This window comes from Poecile atricapillus, chromosome 8 (assembly GCF_030490865.1).
Source record: "Poecile atricapillus isolate bPoeAtr1 chromosome 8, bPoeAtr1.hap1, whole genome shotgun sequence".
In the NCBI taxonomy this organism is placed as follows: domain Eukaryota; kingdom Metazoa; phylum Chordata; class Aves; order Passeriformes; family Paridae; genus Poecile; species Poecile atricapillus.
Window position 1 is genome coordinate 11,643,407 of NC_081256.1, and position 19,572 is coordinate 11,662,978.

The following is a 19,572-nucleotide window of genomic DNA, read 5'->3' on the forward strand; positions in this document are numbered from 1 at the left end:
TGTCCTGGGTAGCACTGTGGGAAAAGCTTTGTCTCGGCACAGCGTTAGCTCCATGTCCCCACTCAGGTGGTCTGCAGCTTTTTTCTTGTACAGGAGAGGAGCAAATAATGCCATCACACCTGGCACACCTGGCACATCACAGTGCCTCTCTGGGTCGGTCTGGAGAGCAGGCACAGCGCTCAGAGGGATGGACTTCTGCCGTAACACCACTGCTCCCTAATCTTATGCATACAGACACAAGGAAAGAGGTGACAGGTGAGGCCTGATTATCATCTTCCCACTGTCATTATTACATCCTAATAACAGGTTGCAAGGTGTTCATGTTCAGAGGAAGATTTGGAACAAGAGAGGGGAAAACATACTGATCAACTAGGTGCTGACATCATGGAGCTTGCAGTCTTTCCACCTCCCCTGTTTTAACACGACTAAAACAATTAACTGTATTACTTCCAGATGGTGTTAAGCAATACTAAAGGTACCAGAAGGGCTGCATGAATGTGTTTATGATGAACAAATTAAGTTTTAAGGTAAGAAGCAGTGTCTATGCCCTGGTTGTTTGTTCATTTCATTTGAGTTAAAAGAACAGAAAAATATTTATATTCTGCATTTATGATCTGGATGTATAAATATTATGCTAAAGAAATACAAAAAGTTGTTAAGAAACTGGAGACCACCAAGATTTGGGGTTGTTCAAAAATTGATTTTTGAATAGGGTTGGTTCAAGTAAGTAAATTCAATTGGAAAGCTGTTCGGATTGTTTTCAATAACAATATTTCTTATCTGCCTCAAGACTTTCCACATACAAACAAGACAAAAGACTTAAAACAAACAAATGAGAATGAAAAACTCAGAGACCACTTTGTTCCCCAGCAGTGTCCTGAAGTAAGTCGGAAATTTGCCATTGTATTTTATTTCCTGGCTTTCAAAAAATCAAAGGACTGTCTTCAAAGTGAAGCTGTAGGGAGCCATATGGGTGTTTTTGGAAAAGTCACGTATCGTTAAACACTGAGTGGGACTGTCTCGTATTGATCCCTTGTCAACAATGTGGGCTAAGAGATCAGCCAAACGAGAATGCGTTTACTGCTTCCCCCTATTGATGCTCTGCAGCCATTTCAGCATAAAGCTTGACTCAAATTTTCCGTGCTACTGATGCATTATCTTCTAATGATTCCAAGTAGGTTCTCTCTTTTGAATTACATTTTTCCTTCTCTTTTTGATGAAATGCACATCCAAAGAAAGGCAGTGAAACTGACGCAGTCTGGAGCACAAGCCCGTGGGGAGCAGCCGAGGGAGCTGGGGGGACATTATCCCTTCCCCAGCTCCCTGAAGGGAGGCTGGAGCCAGGCGGGTCGGTCTCTTCTCCCGGGTAACAAGTGACAGGATGAGAGGAAATGGCCTCAGGTTGTGCCAGGGGGTGGTGATGGTTTAGACTGGGTATTAAGAACCGCTCAGGGAACTGGTGGAATCACCATTCCTGGCAGTGTTCTAAAGGCGTGTGGCCCTTGGGGACACGTTTTAGTGGTGAACATGGTGCTGCTGGGTTAATGGTTGATCTCTATTATAAGGCTTTTTCCAGCCTTAATGATACTGTGATTCTAAACTGTATTTCCACAGTTGCACTTCAGTCCTGAGTATCTCTTCTAAAAAATTACTACTTCTGAGTATCTCTTCTTAAAAATTACACCGATTAGGTTTTTCTCTTTTTTGAAACTGAATTAACATTTGCCCTCTTAGTAAGTAACTACTCACTTTCCAAAGACCTTTCATACATTTGCTGCGCCGTTACGATCGGCTCTTTGGCACTCTGATTTTCAGATCTGTTTTTAGTGCACCCCTTTCTAGATCCTCTCCTTTCCCCTCAGTGGCGCAGCCCCCAGCAGCCCCTCAGCTCTGTGCGGATGCCGCAGCGCCAGCCCCGGGCCGGCCCTGCCGTGCAGCCATGGCGGGCGCGGAACCTCAGCCCCGCGGCCGGCGCCGCGCATGCGCCCCCGGGCCGTTGCCATGGCTGCGGGCGGACGCGCGGGGCCGGGCGGCGGTGGCGGCGATGGCGCTGAGGCGGCTCCTGCTGCGCTACTTCCCGCCGGGTGCGGAGCGGGGCGCCCGGGGCGCTCCGGGTGCTGCCGGCGGCTGTGCCGGGGCTGGGGCAGCGCGCGGGGGGCCTGGGGGTGTGGGGTGTGTGGCGGGGCCGTGCGGGGTGTGCGGGCCGCCCGTCACGGCGGGTCCCCTCAGCCCCACAGGGGCTGGGCACGGCCCGGTCATGGCGCACCTGCAGCCGGCTGGAGCGGAGGTGCCAGTGTTTGTCCCGGTGCCTGCGTGAGAGGCTGCAGCTGCTGGAAGCGGCTCATCGCCCGTCGCGGCTGTAATTAGTGACTCACGGCAAAGTCAAGGCAGTCTTACTCGCATCACAGTAAGGAGTTTAGAAAGTCAGCAGTGACTGTAGCTGACACAAAAAAAAAAAAAAAAAAAAAAAAAGTTTTTAAATGGCTGTTTAGCAAAAAAGGTTGCCACTCTCTGCAGCTACCTGAAGGGAGGTTGGAGACAGGTGAAGGTCGGTCTCTTCTGCCAGGCAGCCAGTGAGGAGAGGACATGGTCTTTAGCTGTGCCAGGGGACATTTCGATTGGATATTAAGAATAAATTCTCCACAGAAACAGCGATCAGTTGGAAAGGGCTGCCCGGGGAGGTGGTGCAGTCACCATCACTGACGTGTTTAAGGACTGGCGCTCAGTGCCTGGCTTTGGTTGACAAGGCAGTGTTGGCCTTAATGATCTCAGAGGCCTTTTCCAACCTAGCTGATACTAATTCTTATTTTTTGTCCTTGATTTATGAGTTTTCTTAGTGGAGCCATGCTTTGAAAAGCAATGCTGCCAGACTGTCATGGTGTATCCTGTCCTCAGGTGACTCAATGAAATTTCAGAGGTGAAACAAGCTGGAGATGGCTAGCTCTGGAAGTGTATTGGAAAATAATATCTTCCTTTCAAATTAAATACTATTCCTATGAACTTCATAAATGCAGAATGACGCAAAAGTTTGTCAAAATTATCCTTTGCTACAGAAAATCAAGGACTAGCTGAGCCCTTTATCAGCTGTTTCAAAACAGGAACCCATGCGATTAAATATTTTAATACTCCAGCTCAGTGGAAGCTGCAGAGATGCCAGAGCACACCTGGAAATGTGAAGTGTGTTATGATTTTTGATACATTACTGCACTCAAGCCTTTGTGAGCACTAGAATAAATATAATGGCTTTTGTAAAACATGTTTTCCAGGCTTCTTTGAACACCAAACTGCAACATCTTCAGGACAGTTTCTTTGAAATTAATGCTGATGAAATGATGCAAAAAGTTGTTGGAAAAAAGAGCTTGTTCATTTCCAGAATAGAAAAAACTCAGAAATAATATTGTTTAATATATTTTTTTTTTATATATATAAGCATACCAGGCTTGCTCATGACAATGGTTAATCTCAGTGAGAACAGCTAACCTCCTTCCAGTTCCAAGAACTGGAATTTGGTCTCCTGAAGTCAGTGGAGCTGTAAAAGTGGAAGTGTTGCTGTCTGCAGCACATGTTATAAAACTCCAGAAGTCTAATTATGACCTGTTTATCACTTGTTTTTAAAGGAATTTTTTTTGAATATGTGGAAGGTGGTGAGTCAAAGACCAGATCAATAGATCTTCTTGATCTTAGACCTGAGTAAGTATGATATTACTTCAGATAACAGCACTCTCTGCCTTTTTATAGCATGTTCATGTACAACTCTATTTAACTGTATTAGACATAATTGAGACCAGCTATTATGTAGAGCCTGTGTGCTCTACTCAGCCAACTCTGGTAGGAAGGGCTTCAGAAAAATAACAAAATGCCACCATTAAATAAAGTTGCCCAAATCCATGGAGTTTATTAAGCGGAAACACATGAAGTAATATGATTGTCCTAATACCAGCATTGATATAGAAGAGGCCTTGCATGTAAGCCCAAGTCAGTAGACAGTGTAAGCTGGATATGCAGGATGAAAAATCCAAATTTAAAAATTATTAGGTTTTGTCTACCTGTGACTGTCCAGTATAGTGCTGTGGGTAAAACCTGTCAAGTCTCTTTGTGAAAGAAGTAAGTTGTCTGGTGTTACTGAATATGAGTATAAACACTGACAGGATACTTACAGGATGTAGTGGCTCTCATTTAGAAGACTGACGTAGAAAATCCCCTTTAGACTTGAATAATTCCCATACTAACATAAATGCTTGGCTTTCTTGCTAAACTGATTTTAAGAGTGTGTTGTGATTTGACTGTTGGGTATTGTCAGCTCCTAGTTTCTCACAGAAAGCCAGAAATCAGTAGTTACCTGTTGATGTGGGAAGATGATCCAGTTCCACAGACCAGCTGTGACCCCCTTGCTGAGGGCTCCAGGGACATCAGTACACTCGACCATGTAGTAGTTACTGTCACAACCAGAAGCTGTGGAACAGCCATAGATTTCTGAAGCCACAGACCAAGATAAATTTAAGATTTATTTAAGATTTAATTTATCTTGTTACTACTTCATTGGCAATTTGTTTGGAATTTATGAAATTCCAGTTTAATTCAGATATTTAAACTGACAGTTTGGGACACATGTCTGCCATGCCTGATCCTCCATGGAAATAATTTGAAAAGATAAATGTCTTGCCAAGCTACAGTTTTTAAAAGTTTTTACTGTACAACTTCAGTAAGAGAGGAAAGGAGGTATAAAAACCAAGAAAGATTTATCCTTATTTCTGTAGGCCTTTATTGAATGAGATAAATGGATAACATTTAATTGCTTACCTCAGTTTCTCTGCAAGTAAATAATATTCTTGGGTTTAAATTCATAATTAGTGCCAGAGAGTAGAATGTGGTGGGTTTGTGTTTGGGGTATTTCTTGAGTTTGTTTTCATTCTTTTCTCATAATTAGCACAGATGTTACAGCCTTAGTAGAAGAAATCCAAAAAAGAGAACCTCTCATCACAGATTCCTGTTTGGAACATGTCATACATCTAGTACAAAGATTGCAGGAGAAGCTAGGGGAAGAACAGAATCACAAATTCTCCCTTTTTAAGGTCAGAGGCATCTTTAAAATGATTTTGGGCATTTGGGGGGGTTTAAGTTGTGATACTCTGAGTATGTTTATACTGCTGTATATTGTGTTCTATGACTGATTTCTTGGCACTTTTCAGTCCTCTCTGCACTTTTAGAGCAACTGAGTCTGGCCTGGTTTTTCTGTCAGGAATTCCCCCAAAAAGGCTAAGAGGTATTACTGTTCCTAGGCATTGTTTAAACAGGCTTATGCACTAGGGTGTGTTTTGGATGGAGAGAAATCAGTGTTTCATTTGTTGAATGAGAGTTTGTGCAACACCTATAGTTACATTTAAACAAAACCTGTAAATAGACCTGAAGTAAATTAGCTATTGGGAAAGGACCAAACTATTTTCATACATGTGTCTACTTGTTCTTCATTTTGTGAAATTTGTGGGATTTATGCTATTATTTTATGGGGTTTTATGCTACATGCAGTTGTCATTACAAATCCTGGTTTTCATTACTTTCTGTCATTACTATTATCTTTGAATATTGATAAATTGAGCTTCGGTTTACAGACAGCACTTGAAATATTATTTCAAACAAGTAGGGTTTTTAAGAACAATGATTACAGAGACCTTTCAGAGCTCCATTCCAGGACTGAGTCTGTCAGAAGAGAATAGGTTTAATTGTTTTTAATTGTGGAAACAAAACTTTCTTCCAGATATGGCATGCTACAATCTGACATCGTTAAACGTTGTATCTTTATTGTGTCAGCAGATGGCAATGTGTAGCTGTTAAGCAATGTTGGTCAGTGCTATGGTGTTTATTGTTACCTTAAATGAAAAGAGAAAAAGAAGTTTTGTATTGGTTTGTTCGGCTAAAAAAACCCTTACATATATCTAGTATCACTTTGGTTCTTTTGAACAATACTCATCTAGGTGAATTCTGCAAAGAAAGATATATTTAACCTTGAAAACAGAGCTATGTAGCAAGACATCTTAAATTTAAAAAGTTTCCCTTCCAAGTTATGCTCTCAACTGAGATAATGCTGTGCTTTTCAAAAGCTTTAAAAATTGTTTGTTCATCACAGAGACTGACAAATCTTCAAATGCTTGTTCAAACTTGAGTGTAAATAATGTATTTGTTCATTGTTTGGTGTAGTGCTGTGTCTGAGCTTCTATATTTGGAAATAATAGAAGCAGTCAAATCCAATCAGTGCTGGTTTATTTCCTTCACTCAAGAGTGGTTAGAAGTGTGTGAAAAGAACTTTAGTGATGTTTCAGTTTCATTTAAGGCTTCTAAATGAAACACAAGTACCAGGTCCTTCTGAGGTAATAATAAAATATAAGAGATGGGTGGGAGTGAGATTTTTTTTTCTTTTCCCTAAAAAAAATGTTCAGTGTATGTACTGTTTGGAAATGAACAGTTTTTATTCCTGTTGCACTGGGGTATAATCTGAAACAAGTGTATAAACTCATATTTTTGTTATTTCCAGTAATTGTGGTGATGGTGGTATGTTAGGCACCCTGCAGAGAAAAGCGCTTTTATAGTTCTAAACTATTCCATGGTAGTGGTGATTTGCAGATTTTTGTCTTAGGTACAGCTGTAGCAGATTTCACAGAAGAGAGGTATATTTTTTCTAATATTGCCTTAGGGTTTGGTTATTGTATCATTTGCACAGACAATTCTTGTTGGCTCAGAGTTCTGTGGATGAAGCAACTGCAGCACTGGGCATTGGAGGAAGAGAATTAGTCTCATAATCTGAAATTACATAAAAACCCGTCTCAATTTCCTCCCTTTTTTCATAATTTCAAAATACCTTTGTTGTTCAGAGCTGCCTGCTCTGTAGTACTAAAATGTTATGGGTGAGATTTCCATAAATTTCCATAATTATTGATTATGCAGATGGATATTTTGGCTCTTTTTAAAAAACACAATATTTTTGTCATTTCCACATCTTGGTTGCTCATTCCGACTCCTGTAGCCAAAAGTACAACTCGTGTGCTTTCTCTAGAGAGCAGAAATTGCTGTATCTGTAGCATAAAATACATTTTCTGTTTCTCTCTCCCTCTCAGTCCTTCACTTAACAATTGTTATTTCCATTTTGATGAGTCCCTACTCTTCTGAGTAGAAGATCAATGAGCCTTTCTCATTTCTCTTTTGGAGACAGGCAGCTTGGAAAACTTGAGATAAGAAAAAGAAGTTGAAGCTCTGGTAATATGTTAGTAATTAAATCTCACTGTTCATAAACAGTTTCTTCTTCATTCTTACACTACAGAAAAGACCGAGTGAACCACTGGGGTATTTTTAACATCCCTTTACTGACTGGCAGCAATTGCTGTGATTTCCCAGTTTATGATTTTATTATGCTTGAGGGGAGGGCAGCTTGTAATAGGTGAAAATTGAGTGCAAACTATGTTTTACAGCAGCCAGTTTATTCAAACACCAACCAGATCATATTTTTTTGGTTCTTTTTAAAGTATCATGGCATGGTGACTTCCATTGCAGAATCTGAAACTATTTTCACCTCTGTTTAATAGACCTTAGTATGTGTTATTATGGCTATGGGCTCATTCACATGTCTGATTAAAGCAGTATTAGAAAGCAGTGCCCTCCACAACCTACACAGTACGTGCAGGCTTTAAAGTTGAAATTCTGTCTTGGAATTTTGTCTTGCTGAATATCTTTGTGATGGTTCACACCTTGTCATGATCTCATAGGACAGAGCTCTAGCTTATATATATTTTTCCTGTTTTGTATAACAAAGTCACATGCCAGCTGGAAGCATCCCATACCCTAAAAATCTCAAATTTAACTGGATTTCTTGATTCACTGGCTAAGGCTTAATATTAGTTGGGATTTCTTTCGTCAATGATCTTACAGTCATGGTCTCCTCTTTTGTTTTGCCCATTCAGCTCTGGTCTAGGGTTGCTTTGCTGGTCTTGGAGAGGGTGAAGAAAATGCAAACATGGGAAAAAATCAGTTCACTGAAATAAAGTATAAAATTGAAATCAATACTATATAACATCCTCAGTCATCTTCAGTGATAACCTGACGGTTAATGAGGGACTTCTTTTCCTCTAACAGGAGGAGGAGAAAAAAATTAATCTGTTGAATATTTTGAGCAATTTTGTTTATTTTGTTAGCATCAAATGTTTTTCCTCTCACTGCCCTGCTTCTATTTTTCTATTTCAGGTGCTTAGAACACACATATTGCCTCTGACTAATGTCGCATTTAACAAATCTGGTTCCCGGTAAGTTGCTTTCAGAGTCAAAGTACATAATCATTAATTGAAGTTTTGTACTCGTAAATTAAATGGTAACAAAACTTCAGTACTCTTGCTGCAAAAAGAATTCAGCTCTGTTGCTTATAAGCAGCTTCAGGCATAGTTGGGGATTATATTTCAGGCCTCTGGGAAAACCAATAGGAGATATAAAAAAGTAGCAGGTGAGATTCAATTTTTGTAATTTTTTTCTTCCACAGCCATAGTCTGTTGACAATTACCATATTACAGAAAGAACCACCTTAATGGCAATAAACTAAATATTGCTAAAAGCTAAATGAGTCTGACATAAACTCATTTGGGAGTTTCACTGTTGTGAAAGTGTAGCTTTCATGTTAATTGATTTCATTGTGGATGCATCTCTTATCATATTTTCCTTTGTGTCTTGAAAGCAGCAGCATGCTTTCTAGTTGAAATACATTAAAAATTAGAAAAAATGTGTTTTTGTGAATAAGATGCTAAAAAGAAAGAAGAAAATGAACCTTTATGGTCATAAATCTGTATTTTTGAAAGAGAGAAGATTTAGGGTCTGAGACAGTGCTAACCAAAATCTGTGGAAATATATAATTTGGCTGTGCATTTGGATCACTAAGATCTTTGCTGTATTGAGAAATTAATTTCTCTTTGTTTTAGCTTTATCACTGGAAGCTATGATAGAACCTGCAAACTGTGGGATACAGCATCAGGAGAAGAGTTGCATTCGCTGGAGGGACACAGAAATGTTGTCTATGCAATAGCTTTCAATAACCCCTACGGGTAAATAAATTTGTTCTGAGATTCTTCATAACTGGTAGCACTGTTATCTTGCAAATACTGTAACAAAGAATAGACTATTTCAAATTGAAAGACTTCAGCTTCTGATTTTGTAGAGTTCAGCTATAGCTAATCACTGTAGAATAACACTGTCATTATTTGTACAAGAGATCTATTCAAACATGTTTTCTGTTATCATTTTTAAAAATGAAATATAGAAATTATGACCAAAAATTTAATTAGGTATTCAGTCTTGGAAGAAATATGAGTCAGTTGAATATATTGAAACACAGTTTATTTCAGTAATACCTACATGACCAGACTGTGTTCTGAATGTTAACCATTCTCTTCTGCCTCAGTGTAGTTGTATGTGATGTGAGATATAAGTACTTTAAACAATCTGTGTTGCTTCAGTTAAGGAGAAAGAAGTGAATTTCTCCATTTGCCATTACAAATTCAATATTATTTAGGACAGGATTTAGAAATGTTACAGCTTTTGAGTATTTTTTGTGAAATCCACAAGGTGCTGCTGTGTGAACACCAGATATTAATTTTTGCACCTCTTATTTTCTCCAGTAATTGTTTGCCCTAGGTTGGAATTGCCACCTGTTAAGAGAAGGGAATTCACCTAATATCAGGAAATAAATGCTAAAAGATTTGTTCTTACACTATTTGAAACTTCATTTCTTTCTTCTATATGAAAGGGACCCTGATGTGTCAATGTCTTATATTCTGATATTATTCTTTACTTTAGAAATGAATGAAGTTCATTTATATAACTTGGTGAAACTAACAACAAAAATCTGTGCAAAGATCAATAACTAGACTGTAACATAAAAGTGGAGAAGCAACATACAGCAAGACAAAACCTGATGAGATGTTTGAACTACTTTTGTATTACAAATTGATTAAAAGCCCCTTTTTTTCTGCCAATCTTTAGGTTGTGCCCCTTGGTGCATTTTCTGGGGACTTCACTTTAATCTTGCTCTAACTGCAGATGGTCACAACACTTTAACTGGCTTCATTGGGAGTAGAGTTCAACTTTTGAAATTTGGGTGAACTGCATTTATAATTGTGGATAAACAGATGTTATTTGATGAAATGATATAACTTCTTAATAAATCTGTAAGTGCAGCACAGCATCATCTCTAAAGTAGGTCAGTCATCAGTTATGAACATTCCTCTGCTAATAGATAGGCACAATAGCTCTCCTAGAAACTCACTGTGTCTGCTAGTTTTTTGCCTTGCTGTAACTTGTGTATGTGAAATCCTGCTGCAGGATCTTGTAGTGTGGCAGCAGCTACCAAAGTGCATGGGAGCTTCCAAGGCTGAATCTCTGGATTCTGCTGTATCTGGAGTCAGAGGAGTTTTCTACATAAAAATTATAGGATTTTTTTTTTCCCATTTAGTGACAAGATTGCCACTGGATCTTTTGATAAAACCTGCAAACTGTGGAGTACAGAAACAGGAAAATGTTATCATACCTTCAGAGGACACAGTGCAGAAATAGTGAGTAGTGATGGATGTTTCTTATTCCCTTATGTTTCCTCACACCATCGTTGATGAGTGTAAGTTCCAGCTCTCTGTGAGCTCCCACTGGAAGGCACAGTTATTGTGGCACATCTATTCATACATTCTGGTCTTGTTAACATTTCTGCACTACAGGGGAAGATATCTGTTCTTGAGATAGAATAAACCCTCATTCACAGTTTGAAATTATATTTTTATTTTTACTTTGTTCCAATTTCCCTTGTTTGCTAAACATTAAAACATTGAAAAATACCATAGCAACTGGAATTTTCAGTTTATTGTACATACTTTTTGTTTGATTACATATCACATATTTTTCTAGCTATCTTGCATTGCCTCTCATATTTGCAGAACTAAATACACAAGAACATCATTGCTTGTGTTGTTGTCTTTCACACAGAGATTTGTACTTCGTGTACAGAGCAGTAGAGGAATGAATTTCTGAAATGTAAAGTGTGTTAACTGGGAATATGTGGGATGCTGAAATGTCAAAGATCTATGAAATTAAAACAGTTTAAGCTTAAAAATGCTTGGTTTTCTCTCCCATGCACTAGGACCCCCACCAGCAACAGCAAGGACCTCAATGCACAAATTTCAGTTTAAAATATCAGGGCAAAGACACTAAAACTCTGAATTTCAATGATGAATGAGGTTTTTTGTGATTTTTAAAAATAGCTATACAACCACTGTTCAATAAAATACTGCTGAAAATTGTTTCTGAAAAAAAAATAATTTGAATTTAATTGTAGATTGAGGGCCTCAATTAGAGCAAGAAAATGGTGGTTTACCATATTGGAATTTGAGTTTTGTTTTGGTGTGTTTTTGATTCTCTGGATATTCTGAGTTACCCCTTAAAATGGAGAATGTTTGCTTTTTGAGAAAGGCTGGAGTGATTTTGCTTCCACAAATCAATCAGGTAAATGTTTAAAGGCTTCTCCATTTTTTCTGACTTCTTAGGGGTTAGATTAGACCCAGAGTATTATGAGTTGTGCTGACAAGTAATTAGAAGAAGATAATTGCCAGCAGGAAATGTGTTTCTCTGAATCAGACCTGTTTCTGAAAGCCCATTATTGCATCTGATACATTGCTGGCAATGGCATGCCCATGGTTACTCAGGATGAACAAACTGAGCTACTGTTTTCCTTTTTTCATGGTACCTGCTATACTTTATTTGCAGAGCAATGACAATGAATAATTACAGAGAATGGGAGGATGACTACATGATTTTTTAATGTGAAAAATGAATTGAAGTAGTTGAGCTTTCGTTCTTGTTTTTCTTAAACATGATGTTGTGGTGATGCCCTTGGCAAATGCCATTGATAATGACACCTGATAGGGTAAGAATGCACAGAGTGTGTTTGTGGGTACACAGAACTGTTTGGGTGATCTTTGCCCCAATCTCATCAAGCAACAGAGAAAACCTACCCCATGATAGTTCTAGGGAGGAGAGTCAAACTAGACAGTAATTGGAGGATTTCAAAGAGAATTTTGAAATAAAGGAAAAACAAAGCATGTGCTTGCAAAGAGTCCACTTGGTTTGAGTACTTATCCAGAGTTATGTGGTAAGGATATGTTGCTGTTGGAAGACTTCTGCAAGTTTTCTGTATGCCATAAAATATTATCAGACCTTTGTCTTATTTAAAAATGTTAATCCTGACGCTTGTTTTATATTTTTTTTAGAAAATATATATAGATGGACTTCAAATGTTTTCTATCTAATGTTTCTCGCTACAGGTATGTTTATCATTTAATCCTCAGAGCACACTGCTGGCAACTGGAAGCATGGATACCACTGCCAAATTATGGGATCTAGAGAAAGGAGAAGAAGTAGCCACTTTAAATGTATGTTTGCATTACTTATGTTTTTAGAGGTGTTCCTTGCTGTCTTACTTTTCCAGCTGAGATAAATAACAGTGTAACCATTACAACTGTTTTAAACCTTGCAGTTTCTTTTACCAGGTGATCCCATAGTGACTGCAGTTACAAAACAGAATAAGAAAACTTGAAGGGAACAAGAAAGCTCTGGTATTTTATGAGTCCTATTCATCAAAAGACAGATTTTCTCATTGCAGTGACATTACTGCTATAGATTAGAATCCCTTCCATCACTTGTTAAAACCTACTGCTCTGCTGTCAGTTGTGACCTCCTCTGTAAGGAGAAGGTAAACATGAGCAGAGGACAGCCATCCAGTTACCTCTAGATTGTCATCTCTCTTTGCTCTGCATGGCTTGCTGGCATTCTCCAGGCTCAGATTGGCCTCTGCTGCTTCAATGCATTTCTCACCCATAAATCCCAAGTCATGTGTAGTGAATAAGCTTCCTGCTTAAGTGGTGTGCCAGAGTTTCTGCAGTTGTTGGGATATCGACTATTCCACAGTCGGGTAGATCTTTCTGTCAAAATTGTGATATACTGGAGCAGACAGTAAATAAAATAGTGATGAGTTATGGAAGGGTTATGCTGCTGAAAAAAGACTACATATTAAACTCTATTAATGGAAAAGTAACAGTTTGTATTCTCATACTCCTTTTTAAAAATTCTCTCAGGGGCACTCAGCAGAAATTATTGCTCTGTCTTTCAATACCACTGGAGACAGGATCATCACTGGCTCCTTTGACCATACAGTAGCAGTATGGGATGTTGGCACTGGCAGGTACTAAAGCACTAATAAATATAACTTTACTATGCATGATTTCAGAACAAATTAAATTAATGGAATTTCTTTTATGGCACTTCATAAGCCTCTCTTCTGTGTTATTTCTGTGTATCTGATAATGGTTTCTGTGAGATGTTCTCTACATTGTTATTTATTCTGTTTATTGATCAGATTTTTATGTCAAAGCTTGAACCTCACACCGCCTTTTTGAGAATTGGAAGTTTAAGCTTTCAGCTTTTAAATTAAAACTTGTTTCTAGGTATTACTAGGTATTTTGGGCATTAAGTATTACAGTAACAGCAGTCTTGATGGCCAAATAATATGTTTATAAAATTAAGCTTTTGTCTGTTATCTGCTTGATGATTTTTGGTTTTACTGTAAAAGGATCTACACGATTGCAACAGTGTAGACCTCACAGTGTTAGAAAGTAAAAGGAGCAATTCTGTAAAATGCTAAGAATGTAATCAAGTTTCTGTTTTTATAAACAAATAGCAAATTCAAATGCTCAGGAAATTTTCTTTGCTGTTCATTTAGCACATATAATAATTTATTTACCCGTATATATATCTTGTGCAATGAATAAAAACATTTCAGTCACTTAAATTAATTTTGTTGTTTTTCTAGTTATTAGTTTATCTGTTATTTACAGTCTGCTTCTATTAATGATGCAGTGATATTAGCATTGTGATAATAACTCAATTTGCTAATCCTTTAATACATGTATATCTCAATTAATCTTTTTTAGGCTTTGTTGCCTTATAGGCCATCAGTTAATAGGAAGCAGTATTGGCTAATTGTAACCTCTCTACTCAGATAAAGCTGAAGAATTTAATGGGACTTGTACTGCCAATCTTGTGCAGCAAGAAATTGAGGATTAATGAGGATTAGAAATCATATTTCAGCTGGGCTGTCATTTGCCTGTTATTTGGGAACATGCTCGCATTAAGTACCTGATTAACTTCCATTTGATCTTCAGTGGATTTTATAAAAGGTTTAGATTATATGGAGTTTTAAAGATGTACTGTTTACAGTTCATTGAAGTAGGATAATGGGAGAGTAATGTGGAAAAACTTGCTGTATATGCTTAGCATGTAGATGAATACAAGAAATCTCTCACTGGTACTAAAAATCATCATGTTTTCACTGGAAATACGTTCACTAAAATATGTTTGAAAGAGAAGGGTGGAATGACTGATTTTATACCTTACTGCCTCTTTTTGCCAAAGATAGAAAATGGAATTGATGTAGTACTAGAATCCTAAATGAGCTGCACCACTCTATTCAATTGCTTTAATGGTAAAGACTTGACACCTTAACTATACCATTTTCTAAACTTACAATTTATATGTGTATATAAAAATACACACTGTAAATGTAAATGATTATTTTTAATTTTTTTTGTAGGTTGTTACATTCTTTAATAGGCCACCGAGGAGAGATTAGCAGTGCCCAGTTCAACTGGGACTGTTCTCTCATTGTCACTGGATCAATGGACAAAACATGCATGGTGAGCTGGTTGAGTAGGTAGTGAATGCAGCTACTTGGCATATAAAATGTATATTTTTTTAAATTGAGGAGCATTATTTTAAAGTAGTATATACAATGAATTAGAGAGTTTACAATGAAATATAAAACCTATGATCTTACTCCTTTCAGCAAAGTCAAGTCTTGTTTAATCAATACATTGAACTAAAAAAATGTATAGGACTTCATTAAACTAACTAAAGAGTGACTCATTATTGATTTGTATTCAGCTTTCATGTTATTACATGTCAAACATCAGAAAGGGACTCTACAAGTTGCTTTATCAATCAACTAGATATCTATAAAGTAAATGAGCCCAAAGAAGCAATCCAATGCCCCTGTTTGTGTGTGCAGCTGTGGAATGCAGAGACAGGGACTCACATAGCGACGCTGGCGGGGCACAGCAGGGAGGTGCTGGATGTGTGCTTTGACTACGCCGGGCAGCGCATTGCAACCGCCTCTGCCGATGGTGAGTGAGGGTCTGCCACTGCTGGGGGAGCTGCAGCATCAAACACCATTGTCCTTTCCCTTTGGCTCTGCTTTGAATGTAGCTTGGTGAAGAGGAGGACTTGATTCAAAACTATAGATCAAGCAGTGTTTGTTGCATTACGGAAATAGGGCATTAAACTAAAAGTTTTCTGCAGTGATAAAGTTCTTATTTTCATACTTCAATCAACTCAATGTGTCTTTCCCCTTTAACTTCAAACTTGGAAGGAAATATTTCACTTGTGGCTGGAAATACATTTTAAATGTGTGTGCAAATAGCTTTTGAGGGGATTGATTTAGTGGCTCAGATTTAGGCTTAAATGAAAAGTGTGGTTTGAATTTTACTGGTGTATTTGCTAGCAGACTTTTCCAATGCACAGAAAGAGAATACACAATAAAGAGGTAGTGAAAGAAGCAATTTTGTTTTCTTATTGGTATGCAGAAGTTTTGCATGTTTATTATTTGTCTAGGAATCACAATAAATACTTTTCTGTATTCACCTGCTCAGTTATTTATATTATATTGCATAATGACAATACTGTATTAGTTTTAGATATACAGTTCCAGAAACAGGATACCAGACTGGATGGGGAGGACTAATTGGATCTGTTCTCCTGTACTTGCTACATTAAGACAAAAGACAGTGTAAAAAGCTTCCTGATATTTAATCAATATCTTATTAAATATAATGAATAGATTATTAAATAAAATGAATATCTGAAATATAATGAAAGCTTTCTAAATGTATTGTACAGGCTTTCTGAAATAACAGGCTTCAGTAAGCTGTGTTCTGTGTGGACCTTTGTATTCATATTTTAGGATTTTTCCAGGAGGATTCATTTCTGGTCAGGGAAGGAAGTCAATCTTTTCCAAGCAGATTACAGATTCTTTTTAACAAACTTTACCCTTGGAGGAAACTCTGTGAAGTTTGCCTTCTATTCCTTCCAACATTAAACCTGAGGATGAGTTCCTTCTGACCTTACTGAGATGTTCTTGCTGAAATGGGTGTTTAAGCATAACAATCACATATGGCTCCCACTGCAACAGGGTCAGCAAGAGTCTACAATGCAGGAACTAAACAGTGCATTGCAAAGCTAGAAGGGCATGAAGATGAAATTTCAAAGGTAAGTTGTGTGTGGTTTGCACCTTTTTTAATTTGACTATGTGTGATATCCAATCCACCAGTTATTCCATGATGCAGGAATACCGTTAATCATTATACCACCACATTCTTTAATATTTAAGATTGACAGGTCTGGCTAAGTTGTCTTTACTAAAAGAATATTCCTTTTGGCTAAAAGCTATCAGACAATGATTGTTTACCAATTCCCCACTTCTGAGGTAAGACAATACTGGATGTACTGAGCTGCCTTCCTGTGCTGTCATGTGATTACCATTTGATCCTTTAGAATGGTGGCAGCTACTTAAGTCCATCCCTCCAACGGGTGGACACCTGGCTTTGTTGCCATCGGAATGTCTGGATTTCCTTAGCTCTTTCCTTTTCCTGAAGCAGTTTATCAGTTGGGTCTGCACACCCACTTGGTAAAGAATAGGGGAACAGAGAGGGAGATGCTCTCTGAGTGTTAACAGAGCTCCTGTCTGACCTGTCCTAAACCATGCCTGTGTTATTCTGCCGTTGGAGTCCCACATTCTCTGACAGAATAAGCATCAAGTTTTTAATCTCTTGTTGACACTTTAAGGCTGTTGCCTCTAAGGCTTTTACCATCACCCCTATTCCTTGCTTCTACCAGGTGTGCTCCTCTTTAACTTTGTCATTTCTCTGCACACCTGAATTATGCAATGGAACAGAAAAAAAACATATTTCTGCCGAAAAATACATGGAGAATCTCATTTTCAAAAGTGCATAAAGGATTTGGAAAAACAAAGTCTGTTTCAATAATCACTTGGTCATGAGGAGTGTGCTCACGTGCTTTGCTTGTCTGGCTCAATTTGAACACCAAGGTTCTGTTCCAAATACATGTAGTTGTTTCAACATTGTACATATTTTTCAAATTTTGTTATTTATTGCTTGCAGCTTTTCATTATTCGTTCAGATAATCTCCCTAGCTTCCAAGCTAGTGTGCTATGTCTGTGCTGCTTTTTTGGATGTATTTTGACATTGAAATACTAATATTTTGAATCTAGGATGGTTCTTAATGAAAAAAAAATTAAATGCTTTCATTCTATTGATGCCTGTATAATCATTTTGCTGAGAGAATAATAAGTTCAGAAGAATTGGTCTTTCCTCAGTTGCTAAAGTCACTGCAATATCTCGCACTCAGTATAGACCCACTGAGGACTGTCTGAACCCCTCTCCCAAGAGAGTGGGTTAGAGACAGCTTCCATCAGGACCTTAGTACTGGCATCATTTCAGTGCTGGTGGAGAGAATCTGCTCCTCTGGGAGCAGAAAAAACACGTATTTCTGCAGATATTCTATGAAGATGTGACCACTTAGGAATGTTATTACTTAGAAATTGGATTTCTGGGGAGCAGACATTTTGCCCTCAGTGATTAAGGAATTTTGAATTATATAATAAACTGGTATTGTCCAGTTGGTGCTTGAAAAATGTACCTGATTATCTGTAAATCCATGCAGTTATGGCAGTGAATGTTTAACAAATATGAAGACTTATTATAAAATTAATTGTTTCCAGTGCAGATTCTGATATTACAGAGATGTTTGTTATTTAATATAGGACTCTATAAAATATGTATAAATTTTACATTGGAATAATGATAACATTTAAATAAAGCTGCTACATTTGCTACTAATTCTGATTTTGGGGCTGATATTTGGAAGTTATGATCCTCTAGTAAGGTCATGGTATATAAGGCCTTTGTAAATACACAAGGTTTTCAGCCACTGAAGTTTGCCAGCATGACTCTAGTGGAACACTGTCCTTGATTTTAGCTAAAAAACTGAATGCAAGAGTTGCTGCTTTCTATTTTCATTTTTCAGTCACTTTGATATGCTTCTTTCTCTAGGCATACTGACTAGCTAAGTATCATAACTCATTTCTGTATTTTTTAAAGGTATGTTTCAACCCTCAAGGTAATTGCATACTAACAGCCAGTTCTGATAAAACAGCTCGGCTCTGGGATGCTGCTACTGGCCACTGCCTTCAGATATTAGAGGGTCATGCTGATGAGATCTTCTCCTGTGCTTTTAACTACAAAGGTGACACAATCATTACAGGTAACTAATATATTCTGCTTTTCTTTCCTTTTTTATTTATTTGTTTAATTTTTTTTGAGTCACATTTGAAATCTTGCCACAGCAAACTTCCCTGGGGCCAAATGCAGGTACCAACAGTGACTTACAGTATAGTCAAGAAAATCTAGAACTTCTCTTTAGAACTGAGAATTAAGACACTGTGGCCACAAATAAATTTGTGCAAAGACATGGGCATGTCCTCCCAGCTCTCCAGTGAGCACATCCCAGCGCCAAGCCATTTTCTCACAATGCATTGCTGTAAGGGAGGCGTGGATGAACAAGAGGCAAAGGTTTCTAAATGGGAACACACCTTTTGTGTATTTGGTACTGAACTCTCATCAGGTTTCCTTCTTTTCAGTCAGATGCAGGATGATCTCAGCTAAAAATATTGCCCTAGATTTTGCTGCCTGTTAGTTGTGGAGAAAAAAATTATTGTATTAATATGTACATTGTTGATGCAGTATTAACAGAAATGGATAGACTGTGTGATACACCTAGGTGATTTCTTCACAATGTATTTTTATTAATAGGGAGCAAGGATAACTCCTGTAGAATCTGGCACTGACTGAAGAAAAGGAAGGATCCAGTTTGATGTATTCCTGCCTACTTTGTGAGTTTCAGACTCAATAAACTCAGCCTTTCAGATCGGTTTCCTTTTACTCTCTTTGTTCACCTTCTGTTGAAATAGAACAGTTACCTAGATTTGATAGGCTTGACTTAGATATGGCACCACAGAACTGCAGAAGTTGTAAGATCATTGAGATCTAGTACAACAGCCTGCCCTGCTCAGAACCCTGTCATCCAAGCAGGCTGCCCAGGACTGACATGGGTTTGAATATCTCCAAGGATGAAGACTCCACAGTTTCTCAACACAACCTGCTTAGTACTTGATCACTTGCATAGTAAAGAAGAAAAGAAGGGGTTTTCCCCTCTTACATTTAAATGGAATAATTTCTTATATTTCAACTAGTGCATATTGCCTCTTCATTGAGTAGCACTGAGAATCTGGTCTGTTATTTCAGTCACCAGAGAGAAATCATGATTAGTGAGAATAAATGCATAGGATAGCTCAATTTCTTTATGTATTTTTAA

The 19,572-nt window shown here is 37.9% G+C and overlaps 1 protein-coding gene across 4 annotated transcripts; it reads left to right on the forward strand.

Annotated features, from left to right (window-relative positions):
- The first annotated feature begins 1,059 nt into the window (after positions 1 to 1,059).
- DAW1 (dynein assembly factor with WD repeats 1) lies at positions 1,060 to 19,572 on the forward strand. Of its 4 annotated transcripts, none has more exons than XR_009278116.1 (13): positions 1,060 to 1,174; positions 3,618 to 3,690; positions 4,928 to 5,072; positions 8,230 to 8,288; positions 8,952 to 9,074; positions 10,481 to 10,580; positions 12,336 to 12,443; positions 13,146 to 13,252; positions 14,660 to 14,762; positions 15,134 to 15,248; positions 16,313 to 16,389; positions 18,355 to 18,462; positions 19,011 to 19,572. XR_009278116.1 is itself a non-coding variant. In XM_058844025.1 (13 exons), the coding sequence occupies exons 1-13, from the start codon at positions 1,150 to 1,152 to the stop codon at positions 19,043 to 19,045; spliced, it is 1,233 nt and encodes a 410-aa protein (XP_058700008.1). In that variant the 5' UTR covers positions 1,060 to 1,149; the 3' UTR covers positions 19,046 to 19,572. The 4 variants fall into 4 exon arrangements, 3 of the variants coding, with proteins under 3 accessions (XP_058700008.1, XP_058700009.1, XP_058700007.1); XM_058844025.1 differs by having other exon boundaries at positions 18,300 to 18,462; XM_058844024.1 differs by lacking the exon at positions 1,060 to 1,174 and adding an exon at positions 2,045 to 2,084 and having other exon boundaries at positions 18,300 to 18,462.

Bases quoted from the DNA above. Each gene is read 5' to 3' on its own strand.
- DAW1 (XM_058844024.1), top strand. From the start codon at position 2,045: ATGGCGCTGAGGCGGCTCCTGCTGCGCTACTTCCCGCCGG. The intron at 9,075-10,480 runs GTAAATAAATTT...TTTCCCATTTAG, and splicing joins GCTTTCAATAACCCCTACGG to TGACAAGATTGCCACTGGAT. The intron at 18,463-19,010 runs GTAACTAATATA...TTTTATTAATAG, and splicing joins AGGTGACACAATCATTACAG to GGAGCAAGGATAACTCCTGT.